The sequence below is a fragment of the Micrasema longulum genome, unplaced genomic scaffold (assembly GCF_059751315.1).
Source record: "Micrasema longulum isolate JH-2025_06_02 unplaced genomic scaffold, ASM5975131v1 h1tg000103l, whole genome shotgun sequence".
Classification (NCBI taxonomy): Eukaryota; Metazoa; Arthropoda; class Insecta; order Trichoptera; family Brachycentridae; genus Micrasema; species Micrasema longulum.
Window position 1 is genome coordinate 278,048 of NW_028277309.1, and position 21,045 is coordinate 299,092.

A 21,045-nucleotide genomic window follows, 5' to 3' on the forward strand; every position below is an offset into this window, starting at 1 on the left:
CGGGAGTCATTAAGATTAAAAAAATTACAACAGGTATGGAGAATACCTTCAAGAAGGGAATATGGAAGTCTAGGCATTTACAGGGGTTGTGACCTGTCATTGGCTGGTTTAAGTGGCCACTTTACACACAATGTAACATTCACAATTTTGCTTATGTTTGCTCATATTATTGTTGAAAAACTTTTAAACCTTTAAGGGCTATGCGACGAGATTTGAATGTGATTTTTTATTTTATATTACGAAGCAGTTTATAAATAAACAAATAAATAAATAAATTATGCAAAGACCGGGCGATATTATTGTAGGATTTTAAGAGTTATTGTTAGGGGAGCTCCTACACCAGTTTGGAGATAGCAAAAAAATGTTAATGAAGTTGATGCATTCCAGTGCGTTGCACTGGATTTGTCATCCGATTTCGTTATTGAATTGACGTCATGTGTGTAATAAGTTGGCCATGCGCAATTAAATGACTTGTGAGTTTGACAAGTTAGGCCGATGATAAAATTTTTGATAGAACTATTTTCGACCACCTCGTTATGACTTGAGTTTCCGTTTCATTTGTGTCATTTTTTGCTGTTCCAAAAATGGTTTTCCACACTCTCCACATTATGAACATGTTTGCAATGAGAAATCGATATATTTCAGAAGTTTTAAGTGATTTTCTACCAGGTTTCTAATATGACGAAATATTTCAGGTAATTTTGGTGAAATGGAACGAACCGTATCAGAAATTGGCATCGTGTGACAGCTCAGGAGTGATCTTCGTCTGGATCAAATATGAAGGAAGATGGAGTATTGAACTTATTAATGACCGCAATACACCTGTCACCCACTTCTCTTGGTCTCATGATGGAAGAATGGCCCTTATTTGTTATCAGGTAAATTATCATACTCTTTCCCAATTGTTTTTAACGCCCCTAATATATCACGATTCATGTTAATTTTGAACCTTGTTCCTAACCTTTCAAATGTTCATAGAACATCGTCACGAATATTGATGTCACAATTATCAATGCCAAACATGACGCGTTTCTTTAGAAACATATTTTTTTATAATTTATTTTTAAAGTTATGTATGAAAACATTTCTCCACAATATCTATATTGATTTTGAAAATACAATAGGGTATTTTCACAAGTTGGGAATAAAGCTAAAAATATTATATATGTTTAGAGCTAATTTTTACTATTGAAACAAGTTTTAATTTATAATTTTCGAGTTTAAAAATGAGCACGTACTAAACGGCTCGCAGTTGGCATCACGTCACTTTGACGTCACGCGTTATGACCTTCGACTGCGCTTTTAATAAACATTGCTAACAAGTTTGACGCTAAAACGTCATACGTGCCGTTTATCCCGCAGCGTGCGTAACATGTCGTTTTCGGGTAATTCAAAATATTCTTATTTTAAACCTCAGTAGAAAATTTATCGACGTCGCACAAAAAAAATATTAGTACCATCGTAATGTTTTGCTTATTTAAAAAAAAATGAATATACCCTTTTGATTATTCTAAATCCATTTCATATATTTTTATCTGTATTCGTAGTATGTGATATATCTCTATTATCCGGAGCAACATAATAAATGTTTTTAATATGTTAAATTTGTAGGATGGATTTGTCCTTGTCGGGTCAGTTGCTGGACAGCGGTACTGGTCTTCCATGTTAAATCTAGACGCCACGATAACATGCGGAATATGGACTCCGGATGATCAGCAAGTTTACTTTGGTACAACAGCTGGGCAAATTATTGTCATGGACGTGCACGGTGCCATGGTCTCTCAGGTACGACATTAACTTTTTCAAAATGGTTAACCGCCATAAAAACAAGATATTTTTCAACTACTCTCTATTAACCTTTCCGAATTTGAACGTGGAAAAAATCCGCGGGCTCCTGAGGGGGGTACCGAGAACACTCCTAACTAAAATGCCATAAATACGACAAGAAAAAGACATTATGATGGTCATGGTAGTGCTTATAAAACTGTTTCACAATATTTCTAGTTTTTTTTTAAATTGGCACAACGAGTGTGCCTCAAATTTTGTGTTAGTAATGAAATTTCGTGTGCCGAACTGTTGAAAAAAGCCTTTGAAAAGTTGTTTATGTCGAAAACTCGGGCATACGAATCGTATAAGAGGTTTAAAGACGTTCGTGAATGTTTAGATGATGATAAACATACTGGACGTCCAGCAACGTCAAGTACCGAAGAAAACACTGAATCGGCAAAGCAAATCGTGTTAAAAAATCAACGAGTACCAATCCGAGAGCTTGGTGTATATTGAGCATCTCATCATTGAAATGTTTTGGGTATGCAACGCGTCACTGTCCAAAATCACTGGAGTAATGACAATTCGTGGATTTTACACCACGATAAAACGCCGTCTCATACAGAGGTGATTGTTTGTATTCTCCTGACAAGGTCCCGTCTGTCTTTTTTTCCCCCAATACTAAAATTGCTATTAAAAGGAACGCGCTTTGAGACGATTGATACAAAAAAAGAGAATTCTCTGCTAGAGCTTAAGGCCATACCTTCGCAGGCCTATGAAAATGACATGGACAATTGGACTTAGCCTTGACATCAATGTGACGTCGCAAATGGCGAGTATTTTAAAGGGGATGATATTTTTTTTATTAAAAATTAAAATTTTACGTTTTTTTGCCAAATTGCTGTTTATTTTTTATTATAAAGTATAAAGGCTTCATATTCCAGTCATCAAAATATATATATATATATATACTAGCAGACCAGACAGACGTTGTCCTGCCCGAACGTTGACTTGCTTGCTATTAGCTGGTTCAGCAAACGTTTTTACGATATTCGGTTTTTTGATAAACTATATACTAAGTGACATTTGAAAGTTCAATCTTTTCGTTTTGTCATTGTGTAATTGGCTGTTGCCTAAAGCAAAAAAAAAAATATTGCAATATCACCAGCCACCTTCCGGTTCCAATTGGGAGTGTAAACCATCCAGGGACCTGCTCAAACATACACAAAAAGTTTCATCAAAATCGGTCCAGTCGTTTAGGAGTTCAGTGACATACACGCCTACAGAAGTATTATATACATATAAAGATAACTAATCTAATTATCAAATTATGTACTTTTGTACTTATTAAGTTGTGACATAAAGTGTCTTTTTTTAAACTGCTCTCGTGTAAAGTTGAAGAAAATCACATGCGTCGTTGTTCTATGATGATGACGATATGAATACGAGTAGGTGTATAACACATTAGCAAATGTCATGTCTTGCAATAGGTGAGTTGGAATGAACTAATAAAACAAATAACAAAAAGACTAAAGAAACGTATGTATGTATTTAAAAGAATAAGAGGCATCACAAACTCAGCAATAGCCAAAATAATATACTTTGCATTGTGCCATTCACAAATTTAATATAGAGCAGCAAGCAAAACAGCACCATCCAATGAATATTGCGCGTAGAGTCAATTTAAAAGTCCCCTTAAAAGGGTCCATCCGTACACCCCACAGAAGTATTAATGAGGTTCAAAGTAAGATAGTATAAGAAAAACCTTTTTAAAAGTCACTTTCTTTCAAATCCTAAAAGATAAGACAAAGCATACTCATACGCAAACGAAAACAAGGTGTTCTGGTAAAGAACTTTTCAAAGTGCTTAATTTCCTAACGGTGCAGTGTACGGACAGCGAGGTCACATGTTCATAGGGCCAAAAGTCTTCAACGGATTGCCGCAAAAACTCGGGGAATCAAAAATAGAAATAAAAAGATGGATTATGGGCCGGGCCTATCGGAGCAGTTGGTGGAAAACTTCATTTATAATATTATAGTGTGTTGAATACCCACCGACTGAACTGAAAAAAAAGAAACTCTTGCCTTAATTCAGGGTTATCTAGTGAGGCAGGTAATTAGAAAATAAAATGTTCAAAATATAAGTAAACAGAAATAAATAAAATAATAAATAACCATTACTGTGTAGGAGGCATAACTGTAACCTATTATTTTTTGTAAATGTTTGAAAGCCTCGACAAAAGAATATTTGTGTTCTGAAAACGGTCGGCTGAAAATTTAATTTTGTGATTTTAACCAAAATGCGTTGTTGAAATAATAAAACTATTGTGTTTTTTATTCAGGTTCAACTCCATTCAGAAGTAGGGATAACCAGCATGGCTTGGAGTTGTGAAAAATTCAAAATGGAGGAAGGAGAAGACACGGAACCCGGAGTAACAAATGCCGCAGAGCGCTCATTTGTTTTAGCAGTTAGTTTTCAAAATGGGCATATTTATTTACTGAAGAATTACGACGACGTATCCCCAATACACATCCACACAGATTTCGATGGCCGGCATATGGCGATGGAATGGTCGAACTCGAGAGAACTTCTGGCTGTGGCAGGGGCACTTTTGGAAAGTAGTGAAAAAGTGCAGGAGACACCCACATACAATAATTTTGTGAAATTTTATTCCGATACCGGTGTACCACTTTACGCTACTCCGATACCCAATTCTCAGGTAGGAATACATTGAAATAATAAAAAAAAATACACTGCTTATTCCAATTATTTGTTTTTGATTATTTGTTAAATATAAATAAAATGTACAAATGTGTAAAACTGGTCGAAGAAGTATAAAAATTGAAAAATGTTTTCAGGTGCTTTAGTGGATGAAACAAAATAATTCGTAAAAAACTCACCCATATCAATAATAAGGTTTCAGTTCCATAACTTCACAAAAATCGGCAGATGGGAGAATCAGTTGTTAAAACATAGGCAAAATGTTAAAAGTTACACAGTATGTAAAGTGGCTATTAAAACCAGCCAAATAATAGGTCATAAGCTTTGTAAATGCCTAGACTTCCATATTCCCTTCTCAAAAATATGTTTCCTCTCTGTTACAACAAATTTATCTGTAAATAACTCCCTAGGTAGGAAATCCAGCCAGCCTGCAATTATTTGGACATACTCAAACATTGTTAAATTAATTAACAGGCAAAAGAAGTATGTTCTCCACCTCTGTTAAAATCGAAATATTTTAAGAAGTATGTTCTCCACCTCTGTTAAAATATTTCGATTTTAACACCCTGGACCCCGATTACAATGGGAAGTTAACTCTTAAAAGACTGTGGTAAATAATCCCTTTACGCGCGGTGATGTAACATCGTGTTACCACTAGTAAGACAGAATTTATTCTTAAATTCAGGCATTTGATAAAAAAACATCGATAAATACGCCGCTCGTATTACGCGGTTTTACATAACACCCGCCACAAAACAGCGTCTCCGTCTTCCTTCCTCTGTCAGGTGCCAGCTCTTGAGCATACTCCTAAGTCCATTTTTTAAAAATAAACTGCTGAAAAATAGTAAACTTAACTCACAAGAGTTTTATCTTGGTGCTCTCTCTTATACAGATGTCTTACTGAATTAGCCGACATTCATTCTTGGTCCGCGATATCCTTGTATTAACATCCAACATGTTTATACAAATTTCACTCTCCAAAACCGGTGTGAAAATGTCCATTTGAAGATTACAAAAAATACGGTTTCATAATTTTTTTAAATAAGAGATATATCAAGTCTGGTACGCTACGTCGACTAGTGTGACATCACAGCCACACAAGAGTTAACAGAGTTATCTTCGATTGTCTATAAAGAAAAACCTATATTTGTGTACGGAAATGAGTATATTTGCATGAACATTTGAAGTATCTTTGTCGGAAACCTATAATTGAACATGTTTAGAAGAAAAAACTGTATGCATATTCTGTTTTTTTGTATGGAAAACTTAATTTTACTTGTAGATAAAATTGAAGATAAATGTTAACTTTCCACTATAATCGGGGCCCAGATGCTGAAATCCAGTCTTTATCTTCAAACTCAAAATACTGTTAATTTAGTTGTAATTATTTGGGCGTTTGGAAGAAGAATCACATCTCTCTTGCGCAGACGGCGGTGTCCGCGATGACCTGGGGCCACAACGACCGGCGGGTGTTCGTGGCCACGGGGGCCGGGGTGCAGGTGGCGCGCGCCTGGCGCCGCGTGGGGTCCCTGCAGCTGCTGGCCCGCCTGCGCGTGCGTTCCACCCTCCGCCGGCCTGCGCACCTCGCTCGCCTGCGCCTGCCCCCGCGCCTGGCGGGCCTCGTGGCCAGCCTCTTCACGCACACCATATCTGTGAGTGTACCGGATACCTTATCTAATAACGCAACTGGAGCTCACACACAATGAAGAAGTTTATTGTTTTTGTATTATTTGTTTATTTGTCAATAGAATATTAAACTAAGCCAAAAAAAAAGTTTTATTTTTTATGTATCGTATTGTAGGCGCTATGATTTTTTAAAGTTTTGTTTTTCTGAAATTACTCCGCGTGTGACGTCTCAAGTTCTCTTCCTCTTCTTCTCGGTCAGTTCTGCCGATCGGTCCATTGAATTACCACAAACCGGAAATATTTTACAACCCTTTTATCATTGGTTGATTCACACGAACTAATGACGTCGTTCAAAGTAGTTGGTTTTTTTTCATGCATTTTCAAAAAACTTTGCCGATCAACTTAATAGTAAAAGAACAAGCTCTAATTTTTACCGCGTGCAAGAAAACATTTTTTGTATCCAATTTCCCGTGGGGCTGAAGTTCCTCATTACTGTCGGTAATAATCGACGCGATAAAAGTTGCTCACCACGATTGTTTATCGTTTTAGCGATTCCAATGGAGCATCGACTTAAATTTATCGATCGAGAATTATTATATTTTTTAATGTGGCCAAACTTGAACCCCATTCGTAGCAACACCTAAAATTGAAACTAATCATTAAAAAAAAATATGTTTTCAACGTAACGATATTTGGCACCATTGTTTTTTTTTAATTAATTTAATAGTGAAAAATTATCTTAAACAAATTTGTTTTACAATTGTTTGGGCGCATTTAATTATATATATATATATATTTTTCAAACTAAATTTGATAGAGAAATAAAAATAATCAAATTTAAACTAGGTACATAGCATCGGGGAGTATTTACTATAACTAGGTGACTTTAAAATCAGCATTTGTGAGTCACCCACTTTTTTACCACACATTTTATTATCCTCCTTCATGAATGCTGCAAATAGATAAGTCGCACATTCAAATCATCATAATATTATATTAATGAATCACAACTTTCTTTTGATTTTGAAATTACCCAGTAGTAGTAAATACCCCACGATATTATGACGACAGTCATGTTTAACATGATCGTAAATGAACTGATCAAAACAAACAAGCTAAACAAACAAATAAGCTAAAATACAACACTTTCAAAAAATGTACTGCCCTGCTAAGGCTAAAAGTCGTATCTGCTAAATTGCAAATTTTACACATTGAGATATAATACATAGAGATAACACTCCATACAAATCCGAGCTAAAAAAGTCGTCCCCAAAGGAAAGGAATGACCAGCGGAGGTATCATCACGTCATATCACGTCGACTTTGATAAGCAAAACAAGTAGTACAGTAAAAAGCACGAACTGTTTACATCGGTCTACTGTAAGTTCTATTCAGTATGTCGCTCCCTTCCGCATACGCGTCACCTTTGTTTATCGTTTCACTATACGCCCGACAAACTGAGCAGGACGAAGACAGGAGATAGCTGGTAATATATTAATTAAACATTTTTCAACATTAAAATAGCTATTTTAAAAAAGTATCGATGAAGATAAAAACATTTCCAGATCGATTTGGGCAGTATCTTAGCGTCCATATAGGCATTTTAGTAGGTAATTGCGAGGAGAAAAGTAGCCGGTAAACGCTCGGAATAGACTAAGGTCCGTTCTATCAAACATATGCCAATTGGCCGCAGGTTTTTTTTATTTTTTTATTTGAATTTTTCATTGATAAACCCTTACGGGTTACATACATTTAACAAAATATTTTTATTTTTAAAATTCACATTCTACTGTTAATAATAATATTTTTAACATCTTTTGTAAAGGTTGTCTGAGTCTTTTGTTTAGTTTTGTCTGGTAGTTTATTGTATAATTTTAGTCCATTGTTTATTAGTCTCGATTGTCCTTTTCTTGTTTTAAAAGGTTGTTTATGATATTTTTCTGATATTCTCGTATTGTGTTCATGTTTACTATAGTTTTTTTGAGTTTTTATTCTTCGTCTACAACATCGGTGGCTAATTTATGAATAAATTTTAAGGATTCTAGTTTAAAGAGTTCAGTTACATTTAATTGTTTAGTTTGTTTGAAAAGTTCTTAAGTTGCTGTTAGATATTAACGTTAATATTTTATTTTGCTGTTAAGGGAACACATTTCGAACGCTCATGTTTACTCTAGTTATATACCTCAATGATTTTACAGAACATTTGCTACACTGTTTTATACTTTGCCAATTTAAATGATTTAAAAAAAAAATGTTACAAGAGAATGTCTCATATTTGAGAACTAGAAATGACTTGCTGGCTTAGTAAATATGTGTAGTTATCGTATGTCTATTACGAAAAAAAAAACGCAAAACATTTTTTTTTCGAATACGACTTTTAGGCTTAGAGGGCAGTGTAGTTGTCAGTTGTCACTAAAATTTATTAGGAGAGGAAAACTTGCAAAGTGCAAAACAAATGACGTGCTGAAATGCGACTCGCGTCGACTTCGACGTTTGGCCACATGATCATGCTAAACTAATATTTTCAATGGTCATGCGCGAGTTTATTATCGCAGTCCATTTCTATTGTGATCGGTCAAGTTTGTTGAGGACTTTTAATTGACGTCAATAAACATCCGTGTTTGAGCTACCGGCGTGACTTCCATCAACCTGTCGAGTGTAATTCAATAGCCGAAGTAATTTTTTTCCCTTGCCATTTGTTTTTTTTTAAATTTGAAAATTTTCATTAATAACAAATAAAAATACAATATTACAACTAAATACAAATTTTTACATTAATCAAATACATATATTTACATTAACGTTTCCCATTACGTAAAAGAAATAAACAATTCTTGTGTACATAATGGGGAGTGACGTCTTACAATAGATTATTTTATTTTAATCAATAATATTTTTAGAATAACATAAATAAATTACAAAAAAGATATAAACGATGTTTTCAATCAGTGTTACATAAAGAAGAATTAAAGATGTAATTTTTTACTTCTTTCTTAAATATATTGTATTCCTGACTGTACTTTTTATTATCTTTGTTCATTTCATTCAAGAAAAATATTCCTCTGTAAGTATAATGATGTTGTGCAGTAGTTGTTTTTAATTTAGGAATTAAGATATTACCACCTGTTCTAGGTCGCGTACTTACGTTTTGAGACCTAGAAATACTATTATTTATTTTATCTTTATGTATTTGAAGCAAACGATTCTTTTTATTTGGCAATTTTATATCTAAAACCTTAATTTTATAAATAATTGAACAGTGGGAAAAGTAGACGGTTTTTTTAAAAATAACTTTTATAATAAATTTTTGTATTTTTTCAACCGGTAAAATATTTGTATTAAAAGCACCACCCCATCCGATTATTCCGTACTGTAATATGGATTGTACTGTAATATGTTTTTTACAACATTTTTCATTTTGTTTTAATGTATAAAAAAACAAACGATAGGGACACGCCAATGGTCTGCACATAGAATTATAATAGTCCAGAAACCGCGTACGCACATTAAACTGAAATCGACAGAACTACTCACAAATAACTAGTATCACGTTTTGGCCATTAGTTACTCTGTAGACGTCGCTTAGTGAGCAACTGCCGATTTAAATTCAATTACGTCGTGTTGTGTCGTTTTTAAGTGTCAAAATACTGCTGGGATTAAAAGGGATTAGGGTGGGATCTCATTTCACGTGTTAATAGCGAATTCGCAAATAATATTATTTAATAATTCGATTGTTTTACCGTCTGTCAGATTGTTAAATAAAACAAGGCGGACATTTTGTTAGTATTGACAGGGTAGTCGAATTTTTTATTTATGTTTGCCTAGTAAAAGTATGTTTTCTTTATAGTCCATTCAGTAAAATATTTTTTGTGATAAAACATAACATAACATAAAATTGAAAGAAGTTACGCAAAAAGCAGCCAGCCATAGAAAAGTGAAACTGAGATAGCACCTTTGTGAAAAGAGTGAACAATCAAATCTACACAACCGTTGGAATATTTTTGATTTTGACAAAAGGTAAATACATTATAAAAAATAAAATAAAAAGTTTTCTTATGTTTTACAAACAAGAATCTAATTATATATTTGTCCAGTTTTAATGATTTTTAAAGTATCGTAAGATTTTTCTAGTACTGTGGGTGTTTTCTGCAAATTGAGAAATGCCGTTTTTGTAATCAACACTATTTTCAAAAAGTTATTAATACAGTTTTTTGTATGAAAGCGCTCTGGTTGCTTTAAGCAGAACATAGAATTGACCTTACTGCATCCGATCACATCAATATCTCATTATTTCTGCACAACTACGTTGAATTATCTTGTAATTGTGTTATGATATTATATTGTTTGCGGTTTGGCAACATTACGCGGCCATTTCACGCATTCGCGCAGGTGAGATATCGTGCAGGGGGTGGGAGAGTACATACGGGAATACAATGGTATGAAGAAAAGTCGGACTGTGCATGCTTTTTAAACTTTGTCTTATGTGTGCGTACCAATACATTTTCATATAATTAATTCAAATGTGCAATCAAAATGTTATGATTTTTATTTGTTAACAATCTGAAACAGTTTCCATTTCCCCAGTGCTGCGTGCCCGAGGCGGCTGCGGTGCGCGAGTTCGTGAGTCGAGCGGCGCGCGTGGGCAGGCTGCACTGCACCATGCTGCGGCGCGGGGAGGGGGCGGCCCCCGGCGGCGGCGGCGTGGGGGGCGCCGTCAGCTACACGCTGTACCTGGAGCACCTCGGGGGACTGGTGCCTCTGCTCAAGGGAAGGAGGATCAGCAAGATAAGACCGGAGTTCGTCATCTTCGATCCGCAATCTGAAGGTCTTTTATTTATTTATTTACAGTCCAATGAACCTTTTACAAAATTCTAAAAAAATAAATCAATTAAAATCGGGTTGTGGTCCTGTGACTAGTGTCTCGGACTCACGGACCAAAGGTCCGTGGTTTGAATCCCACTCTACCCCAACTCGATTTCATTTTCTAATAGTGAGTTATTTACAACTCGTTGAAAATGGCCATCAAAATGAAATATTTGGGTAAATCATAAGAACGCAAATATTTCTTTTATAATATAATATATAAATATTTCTTTTATAATAAAATAAATAAATAATAAAACGGTGAAAATATTACAACAGAATAACATAGTCCTTTTGTTAAAACAACATAAAAAAGTAAGCAAACACACACTCACCCTGTCCATGAACCCACCCTCACACGCATATACACTCACACACATATTCACATACTTCCACACTCAACTCACTTACCCACACATCCTTATACACAAAAACTTGCACACATGCACTTCTACATGTATTAATATCTAGCTGAACTGGATTTTTATAATTGTATTTTTGTGGAAAACTGATTTGGCTCTATTTAATGTTTTTTTATAATGTTGTGTATATTTTTTTGTATTGCTGTTGTTTTTCTGAATAAAGAAAATAAAAAAAAAATAGTAAAAAATATAAATAATGAAATAAAAAACATCACTTACAAATACAATTTTTTCTGTGCCCGGGTGGATTAAGAAAAAAAAAAAAACTCGACGGCTGCTCTGAGGTGAAAATTCTGAACAAGGAAATTGAGTGGAGATAAGTCCGCCTCGTAGTGTAGTTGTTGGCATGTTCACCTACCTCGCTTGAGGTCCCAGATTCGATTCCTGGGAAGGTCGACATGAAATATTGATTAAAAAGGTGATTCTACTCTGCAATATTTCATGTTCCTGGAACGTAAGGATGATCACCCTACCTTCATGTAACAGATGATCGATTTAAGCTGCATTTATTGTACTAATAAACCCTATGCACCATCAGGTGTAGACATGGGTGTGATGATGATATGACAAACAAATACAAATATTTTCCTGTATATAAGTAGATAGTAAAAGAGCTGAAACCTATATTGATGTGAGTGAGATTCATCCGGCTGAATTATTTCTTGAGAAATCCCTGCAAAAAAACTGCTTTTGCAGTTTGGGGGGAATTAAAAAAATTGTTTAGAATTTAAAAAAGAAAAATAAATAAAAAAAATAAAATTAAAAAAAACCTACTAGGCACGAATTTAATTTGAATCCGGTTGTGGTACTGTGGCTTGTGTTGCGGACTCACGAATCAGAGATCCAAGGTTCGTTCCCACTCTACCCCAACTTGATTCCCATTTTCTTTTTACAATAAAATTAAAATATTTAGGTTAAACATAAGAACGTAAACATTTCTTTTTAAATATTATTTTTAATCCATCATGTTAACTATTTATTAAACAACCATATGAATAGTATAAGTAGCAACTATTTATTTCAGCAGGCGCAGATTCTGATGACATCCACTGGTTCCGAGTAAAGTCTGCAGGAGATGGAGTGAGCAACTCTAGCAGTAGCGGACACTCGTCAGCACATAGTCATTCTAGCTCTTCTTCACAACACCAACCACCCTACGTCTTATCCGACACGTCAGATACCGATAAGGACGAAGGTTAGTAAGAACAGACTATTGAAGATTACAGATAACAGATTTTTACTGTAATTAAAATTAAAATAAAAACACGTGCACCTTTATCAAGGTATAATTTATTGAGAATTAAATATATGAATCCTTCTTATAATTTTTAGTGTCTTAAGTCTAATACACGTGAAGTCATAAGTCAAGTAGATAAAGAAAATAAAGGTAGTTAAAAACAAGACGTTTTCATTTTAATTTTAATGAAAAACGATTAACGAGTTAGAACGATTGCAAAATATTTGTATATGTTATATCTTTGATCTTCGCAAATTTTACCACATAACCGAGTATCGCACGCAACTACACTGGCTCAGTATCAGGTATAGAAAAAACATTCACATTCTATCACTTCTTCACAATATTTTAAATAATCCCACTTCGCCTCTTTATCTGAGAGGGCTCTTCCAACCTCTTTCACAACACGGACTATATCTTCGTTCTAGTAATGAGAACCCTTTTAATACCCTGTTATCGCTCTAATTTTCTTGCCTCCTCTTTCACAGTAGTAGCCGCTCGATTGTGGAATAATCTACCCACTAATGTTAGAGACGCCCCCTTCTTTATTTACATTTAAGTCAAGATTGAAATGTTCCTTTATCCTTCTTTTTTCCTTCCCATCCCCTCTCCACTCTTCATAGTATAGTGTTAATTTTTTATACTCGTGGTAAAGTGTTAATTTTTCATATATTTTTATTTTGTTTATCTTTGTTTCAATTTTTTGTATAAAATTGTAAGATTCAATATGTCCATGTATTTGTAATTTTCTCAAACTAAATGGTTTGGGTAGGTAGGAAGAAATTGCCTTTAGACAATATGCCCGCCCTTATATGTATATATATTGTATATGTATATAAAGTGTTAAATAAATAAATAATAACCACGAAGTTCGTGCTTCAAATATCAATTTTCAAATTTTAATGATTCAAATGAAAATTGTTTAGGATGCAGTGGATCCCCAAGGCTTCAAAGGAAAAAAAAAGGTCGTCATCGGAGCACACGAAACCAAGCAACAGTTGAGAAAGAAGTTCAGGAAACACCCGATGAACTCGGTTATGTAGACTCATTACCGGAGGTATAATATTTATGTCATTTTTATGTGTCTTTGAAGAGGGATATAACAATTAGATTTAAATAAAGTTTTTCTTTCATTTACCTTTATTTTTAGGGAGTGCCATTGGTTGAAGTAACTTCAAATATATGGGGGACGAAATTTAAAATTCACGGATTAGCAAAAAATATACCGGCCAACCTGGGACAAGTCACATACAAGACATCTTTACTTCACCTACAGCCAAGACAGATGACTTTAGTGATGACCGAGCTAAGGGATAACCTTCCGACGGGACCTGATCCTAATTTCAACCCTAATATATTTTCAGAAGATGAAGAGGAAGTGTTTCATTCGGGTGGAGAACAAACCACTCCGGTGCATAAAGCTAAACATTCCAACAATGATGGTGTTTCTGTAATCGCCCCAATGTCTCCACGAGGAAACCTCTTAGCAAGAACAAAGTCATCATTACTGAACCATAACAGTTCTACACAGAATGAAACTAGCAACAATGTCAATAATAATAATACTGGATTGCCCGCTTTAGCGAGAGCTGAATCATACGAAGACGAATTCCCTTACATAGATTTATCAGAAATGGTCAACTTTTGCGAATCATTAAGAAGCAACAACAGTAACAGCAATATATCTAGTCGAAATCACAGTAGAGAACACATTAATATGGCACAAAGCAGCTACGGTAGGAATCAAATGAGAGAAATAGTGATCCGATGCAATCTGTATCTTCTCAGCAATATACAAGCAACGCGATGAGGAATCACTCTAGTTCTATGAGTGGCAGTAGTTATAGTTCCAATACTGGGCTCGGAAGAAGTGGATCATCTTCCGGCTCTCAGAGAAGTAGTTCTTCTCACGGTCCAGGCCGACACGCTATTTCCCCGCTATGCTGCGAAGGCTCGGTGCCGACGTTGCAATCCCCTAAAAATGCAGTTGCCCCCAGCGATATTATTTTTGATCGACCACCTGCGCAAACTATGATGTCGTATCACAGCTCAGGAGCAGACTTTTCACAAAACGTTCAGCAAGTTAAATCCAATATATCCGCAGTGGACTCTCACAGCCATCAATCCAATCTCCATTTGAGTTTGGATCACAGTAGGCAGGTAAACTATATTTTTTTTATCCCAATTTGTATTTGATATTGCATAAAATAACAGTCACTATATAAATGCATGTTGTTGATTCAAATATCGTAGTACGAGATGTTATGAGATGGACAATTTATATTGATATATTTTTTTAAACATGGTATAATATTTATTTTCAGGTTCTTATCAAGAAAAAAGATTCTCATATGGAAGTAGTAACAAATAGAATACTTAATGGAAATAGAAGTGAAACAATGCTTACTCAAGCTAGTGTACATACACAAAGAAGTTCAAATTTAATGCCAAATGAACCACACTCTGCTATGTTCAAATATTGCACGAGAAAGGAAAAACTATCATCACCAAATTGTGAAAGCAAAAAAGATGATTTAAAGTATATTGATGAAGAGGGAAATGGTAACTTATCAACGGAAACATTATTAGAATCCAGTTCTAACAACAGAGTTACTCCGGTTTCCATAACTCCAGTTGGTATTTCTATTGCGAGTGCACCAATAGCAGATACTATGATTAGAAGTTGCAGTGTGGGTTATTTAGATATAGTTAATTCGCAATTAGTTCCTTGTGAAGTAACTTTAGCGATGCTTCGAAAAGATGCTCCAAAGCGCTTAGTTTTAGTTAATAAAAAAAATAAAAACAATATCAATAAACGCAATTTTAGAAAAACCAATCATCCAAACCCCAACATAAATTTAAAGTTAGATTCAAAGACAATAAACAATGGCTGTATGAAAACCCCACATCTTAAAAGCTGTGGAAAATCAAAAAGTCTCGATTCTAGCGAGATGTTCTTGATGACTCACGGAATAAACGATTTAATTCCTCTTCCGACTAGTATTGAGGAACCAATAAAATCTCCAATCCAAGAAAATGAGTACGAAACGATTGAGAGTATTATGTCAATAAATGTATCCAACGAACCAACAGAAGCTGTTGTAAATAATCCCGTTACCAAAAGCACTAAAGAGTGTACAAAATTAAGTTTTTTTACAAGTTGTAAAACCCCATTAATGAATAGGAAAAAAAGAAGAGATTTACCTGTCTGTGAATCGTGTAAATGCGTCACTCCTTCTAACAATGTAAATTCAACAAATGAAAATACAAATAGCGAATCGTATATCTGTAGTGCGTGTTCAGCGTCCAGTGTTTGTAACACCCCAACTAAGAAACCTAAAGGGTTATTCAGAGATCGACACTCGCCGGGATCTGATAAAAGTAGAAGTTCCAGTCCCCGTTTGGCAACTGACGGAAGTAACAACAGTGAGATAGAGATAGGTAATTTTTTTACGCATTTTTATAAAATTTATACATAATGAAAAATCTCAATAGATTTATAGATAATTACTTTGTGTTTTATGCACCACTTTATTTTTTAATTAATAAACCAATTAGTTTTGGCAAAATATTGCCTTCTTCAGGTTTAATTGCCTTCGCCATAAAGTGGTGCATTAAAGACAAAGCAATTTTTTTTTAAATCTATTGATTAAAATTCCACAAAGTTAGTGCTTCCAGCATCAAAAATATTTTTTAATGTCAGCTGATTTGGAGTATTTATTGTCTAACACATGCTACCGATTTGCTACTTTATTGCTAGTTTATAGGTTACGAAAATTGTTGAAATATTAAAAAATATATAAATATTTATATATTTACTGTATAAAATATTTTCTATTCAAATGTAATTTAAGAGTCTTCCTCACTAGAAAATCCTGTTCTGAGGAGGACGGTACAGTGTCCAAATTTTTTTTTATATACATATTTCGCATGCCATTTAAAAAAATAAATTATTTCAATTGTAAGTCATGTCTGGTTCAATCTCAAACTCAACAGTTCATAAACGCCAACATTTTAAGGCTGTCCAATAATGAATTAAGAATTCTCAATAAAACAATGTCTTCTTCTTCCAAGTTGGTCCCTCAATGCTGAGGATCGGGATCACCATGAACACTTCTAATTAGTCTGTTCCACTCCAGTCTGTCCTCAGCCCGACGTACTGACTCATCAAATTTTAGCCCCATAGCCACCTTTATTTGGTCAGTCCATCTGTATGGGATTCTACCCCGGCTTCTCCTACCTTCAACTCAGCCAAAACAATGTAACTTAATCCAAATATTATATTTAATTTTAACCTCATAATGAATTTTGAATTGAAAACAGAGCGTGCAGCAACACCAAGTCCCATAGAACAGCGCGGTGGCAGCTCTATATCGGGGGCGGCTCTCGCTACACTGGAGCAACTACTCTACAGGATGAGGGAGAGAGGGGGAGGTAGAGATAGCAATACCGGTACCAGTGGAATATTAGGGAGCACTCCACCACCCTCTCCGGCAACTAGACCCCGATTACCTCGCTCTTCCCCAGCTAGTCCAGCTCCTTCTAAGAAGAACAAACGGACAGCCTCTGCCTCCCCCATTAGGTAAATATATACTATATTCAAAATAATTGTGAATGACATTTTTTTTTTTTTTTAAAAAAGGAATAAATGCTATTGTCATGGGCAGAATGTTAACTGTAACACGGTACATAATCAAAGTGATCACTTAAAATATTCAACAAGGTAGGTGCTAGCTAATTTTGGCATTATAGAATTGCCACGCTTGGAAGTTGAAATAGTATCTGAAGAAATTATTGGCTCAACTATGACTTTCCTATTGCTGCCTCTATTTAGTCATCTTTCTTTAATATAAATACATATGCGCATTCTCAATGTATCGGAAACGGCCTAATTTATTTTCAAAAAGACTTATGAGTTTCATGTGATTCGTAGGAAACATTTGTTGAATTCACCTTTGCTGAACCGCAGAAGGAACAAAAGTAAAAATCAGGAGAGTTCAGATGACGAGTTGGGAACATTTTCTGGTGATGACATTGTAAACGGAAAAAATTACAGAGATCTCGAAACATTCCAGAAAGCACAGTTGAGGCAAAAGGTAAAAAAAAAAATTGAAACAATTAGTATTTTAGTTAGCAAGATAAAGTTGAAAAATATGGGATGTTATACTGCAGTGAAAAAATTAACATAATGCAGACACAATTTTTCACAAACATTATTGAAAATAAGATATACATCTTGTGGATAGCATTAGTTTAAAGAAGGGTGTTGAAATGGGTTTTTTTGTAGTTAAAACGAGGTAAAATTGAACCAATGGGAAGTGGAGTATGTGCGACTCAACCAACAACTCCAGTTAGAAGAGAATTCGTAATGCATAATAAAGCGCCAATGTGGAATGAAAGCAGTCAAGTTTACCAGCTTGACTTTGGTGGCAGAGTGACACAAGAATCAGCAAAGAATTTCCAAATAGAGTTCAGAGGGAAACAGGTATGATGCTTTACTTAGTACCTATTTTTAAAACAATGTGATTTAGACTGAATTAATATTGTTAAGTTCATAATATAGTACTCTCAATTTGCTGGGACTAATTATTTGTTACATAAATAAGTTGAATCATACTCGAGAAATTCCCAAATTGAAATAGTCTATAATTTATCAAAAATTTAGTGAAAATTACAATGACATTTCATAAACAATTCTCAATACATAATTCAATTCAATTCATTTATTTTTAATATAACATATACATTAAAAAGTATATTCAATACGTACATATTATAAAAAAGAAAAAAAAATACACAAAAGAGACTCATGTCAAAGTAGTAGGAGAATCCTGCTCCGGAAAACCCCTTTGGATACATGGAACAGATGTGGCCCCCAAATCATCGACCCACTCTCGAGTATACTTCGTACCAAGGGGTTGTAAAGAGTTCTCAGTACGCGGGTATTTTCGAAAACCCTGGCAGTACGCAGAACAAATCCTAACATCTTCAATGCATTACCACTGATTGTCTCTATGTGTTCATGAAATGTCAGAGTGCTCACAAATCTAACGCCCAGATCTTTAATATTTGATGTTTGTATCAGATTCTGGTCATTCATTTTGTAGCGAAAAAAAAGAGTTTTTTGGGCCCTAGTGAAGGATGTGACCGAACACTTGGAAACATTAAACCTAAGTTTGTTTCGCCTTCCCCATTCAGATATATTAGATATATCCGCTTGGAGAATACGAAAATCGTCAGAAGTTGTCACCTTTAAGAATAGTTTTAAGTCATCCGCAAACAACAGAAAACAACGAAATAATATAATATCGCCTGGTTAATTACTACAACCAGGTAACTTCAAAATCAGCATTTGTGAGTTACCCACTAAAAACACATTTTTTGGTCCTCCATGAGTGTTACAAACGGACAAGTCATGCATTCAAATAGTAGCACTCATGGAAGAAGATACAAATATGTGTTTTTAGTGGGTAACTCACAAATGCTGATTTTGAAGTTACCTAGTTGCAGTAATTACCGCACAATATATTACAAGTATTTCAGTCAAAGATGCCCAGAGATGCATAGTAAATCCCCAAATTATTTATTTGATTGTCTATATTAATCTACTCAGAGAAGCATGTTTTTTTTCAATTTCTTTAAATTATGACCGGAGCTGAAAATCTTCATTGTTAAGCTGCATTCCTTTTACAAAACAGTTATACAAAGTTCACACCAGGACAGGACAATACTGTTTTCGTTTTGTTTAAAATTCGGAGGACAGGATAATGGATCAAGACATCCACAGGACAACGGTTTACCCCACCACTGCTCACATCGTTGTGTATTCTTTTCGCAGCATTCTGCATTTGAACTACAGCCAAATTGTTGTATTGTCCCATTCTCCTCTCCTGCGCGGTTAAGACTATTCACAGAAATGGGAAAGAACAGTATTATCCTGTCTATTGTATCGTCCTAATGTAAACTCTGCTTTAGTAACTTAAGACCACTATAATAATAAAATCATCAAAATATAAATGAATATAAACAAATAATTCTTCTTCATTTTTGCATCAAAACATTTTTGGTAATATTTCTATTTTATAGGTAATGCAATTTGGAAGGATTGATGGAAATGCATACACTCTGGATTTCCAGTATCCATTTTCTGCTCTACAAGCATTTGCAGTTGCACTTGCGAATGTCACACAGCGGCTGAAATAAGTGAAATCCTGTTTTCATATGCCATTTACAGCACACGCATACACCTACCTACATTTATTGTAGAATTTCAAATATATCATAATAAAATTAAGAGTTAACATTGTAATGATACTTAAGTAGGGATTCTATTATAATTGTCATGTACCAACTCGTATAATATGTTTTGTGTAAAATATATTTTGATAATAATGGCAGGAATAAAATGCAATGGTTTCTTTTACGGGTAATAATTATTAGTCAGTATATGGAAAATATTCTTACTGCCAGGTCTTCATTCGACACATTGGAAAATACTAAAGCATGAAACACATAAATTCAGAAATAAAAATATTATTTGATTTTACCAATATATTTTATAATTATTACAAAATGAACTTTGGATATCTTATGATTTTAATTTTGTAACACATATAAAATGTTTAATTAAGTAATTTATCACTAGTGTTCAGTGATTAAGCCAAAGTAGATTGGTGAACGACGAAACCACAAAATGAAAAGGGATATTTTAGTATACAAAAGATAAAAGTAGATCATTAGAAAAGTAACAATGAAAATGTATGTCCTAAGGTAGGTAGGGTTGTGAAATAAGAAATATTTCAATGGAATATTTATTATTTAAAAAAAGGTAAAGGAAAAATGGCATCATGACTATTTTATTTATTATTTGTATTTAATCACTATGTATCGTATTCATTTAATAATTTCAGCTTGCAAAGCACCAACTATTCAAAACAAAAAATCAAAAGTATTTTGCCATATATTATATATATATGGTTTATTAAAGAGACTTGATTTAATTCGATACTAGTTTTATAGATAACACAATTTATTTTGTATTAATTAACATTTTACAAAAACATAAATAAAAGTCTTACTTACATTTGTTCATATATTTGTTCACTTCTAAATTATTTACTGGATAAGCACAAAGTAAATAGTTATGTAAATTTAAGTTACCCATCTTAGAGTTGAAACCGTTTATATCTGTTTAAAATAAAACGCTTATTTCATGTACAATATATAAATATTGATTGCGAAGAAATCGTGTAGTTCTATGTCAGTTGTAATTTTCTACATTAGGTAAAAAATCATTGTTGGGTGTTTGTTTTGTGATAAACATGTACGAATTCGTAAAAAAAGCTTATTTATTAGTCAAATCGAAACATTTTTGTGATAAAATGTTGTTCACATTTAGTATATAAAATAG

General features: G+C 34.1%; 1 protein-coding gene across 1 annotated transcript in view; it reads left to right on the plus strand.

Annotated features, from left to right (window-relative positions):
* Nucleotides 1-19,916, plus strand: part of LOC148284628 (tubby-related protein 4-like) — a 75,551-nt gene extending 55,635 nt beyond the window's left edge. The window contains 14 exon segments of the mRNA XM_088237557.1: nt 696-878; nt 1,612-1,785; nt 4,109-4,486; nt 5,916-6,140; nt 10,698-10,938; nt 12,423-12,593; nt 13,562-13,692; nt 13,786-14,386; nt 14,389-14,795; nt 14,960-16,076; nt 16,959-17,217; nt 17,569-17,731; nt 17,923-18,120; nt 19,722-19,916. Coding sequence (XP_088093683.1) covers nt 696-878; nt 1,612-1,785; nt 4,109-4,486; nt 5,916-6,140; nt 10,698-10,938; nt 12,423-12,593; nt 13,562-13,692; nt 13,786-14,386; nt 14,389-14,795; nt 14,960-16,076; nt 16,959-17,217; nt 17,569-17,731; nt 17,923-18,120; nt 19,722-19,838 — 4,365 coding nt within the window. The 3' untranslated portion in view covers nt 19,839-19,916.
* The last annotated feature ends 1,129 nt before the right edge of the window (nt 19,917-21,045 follow it).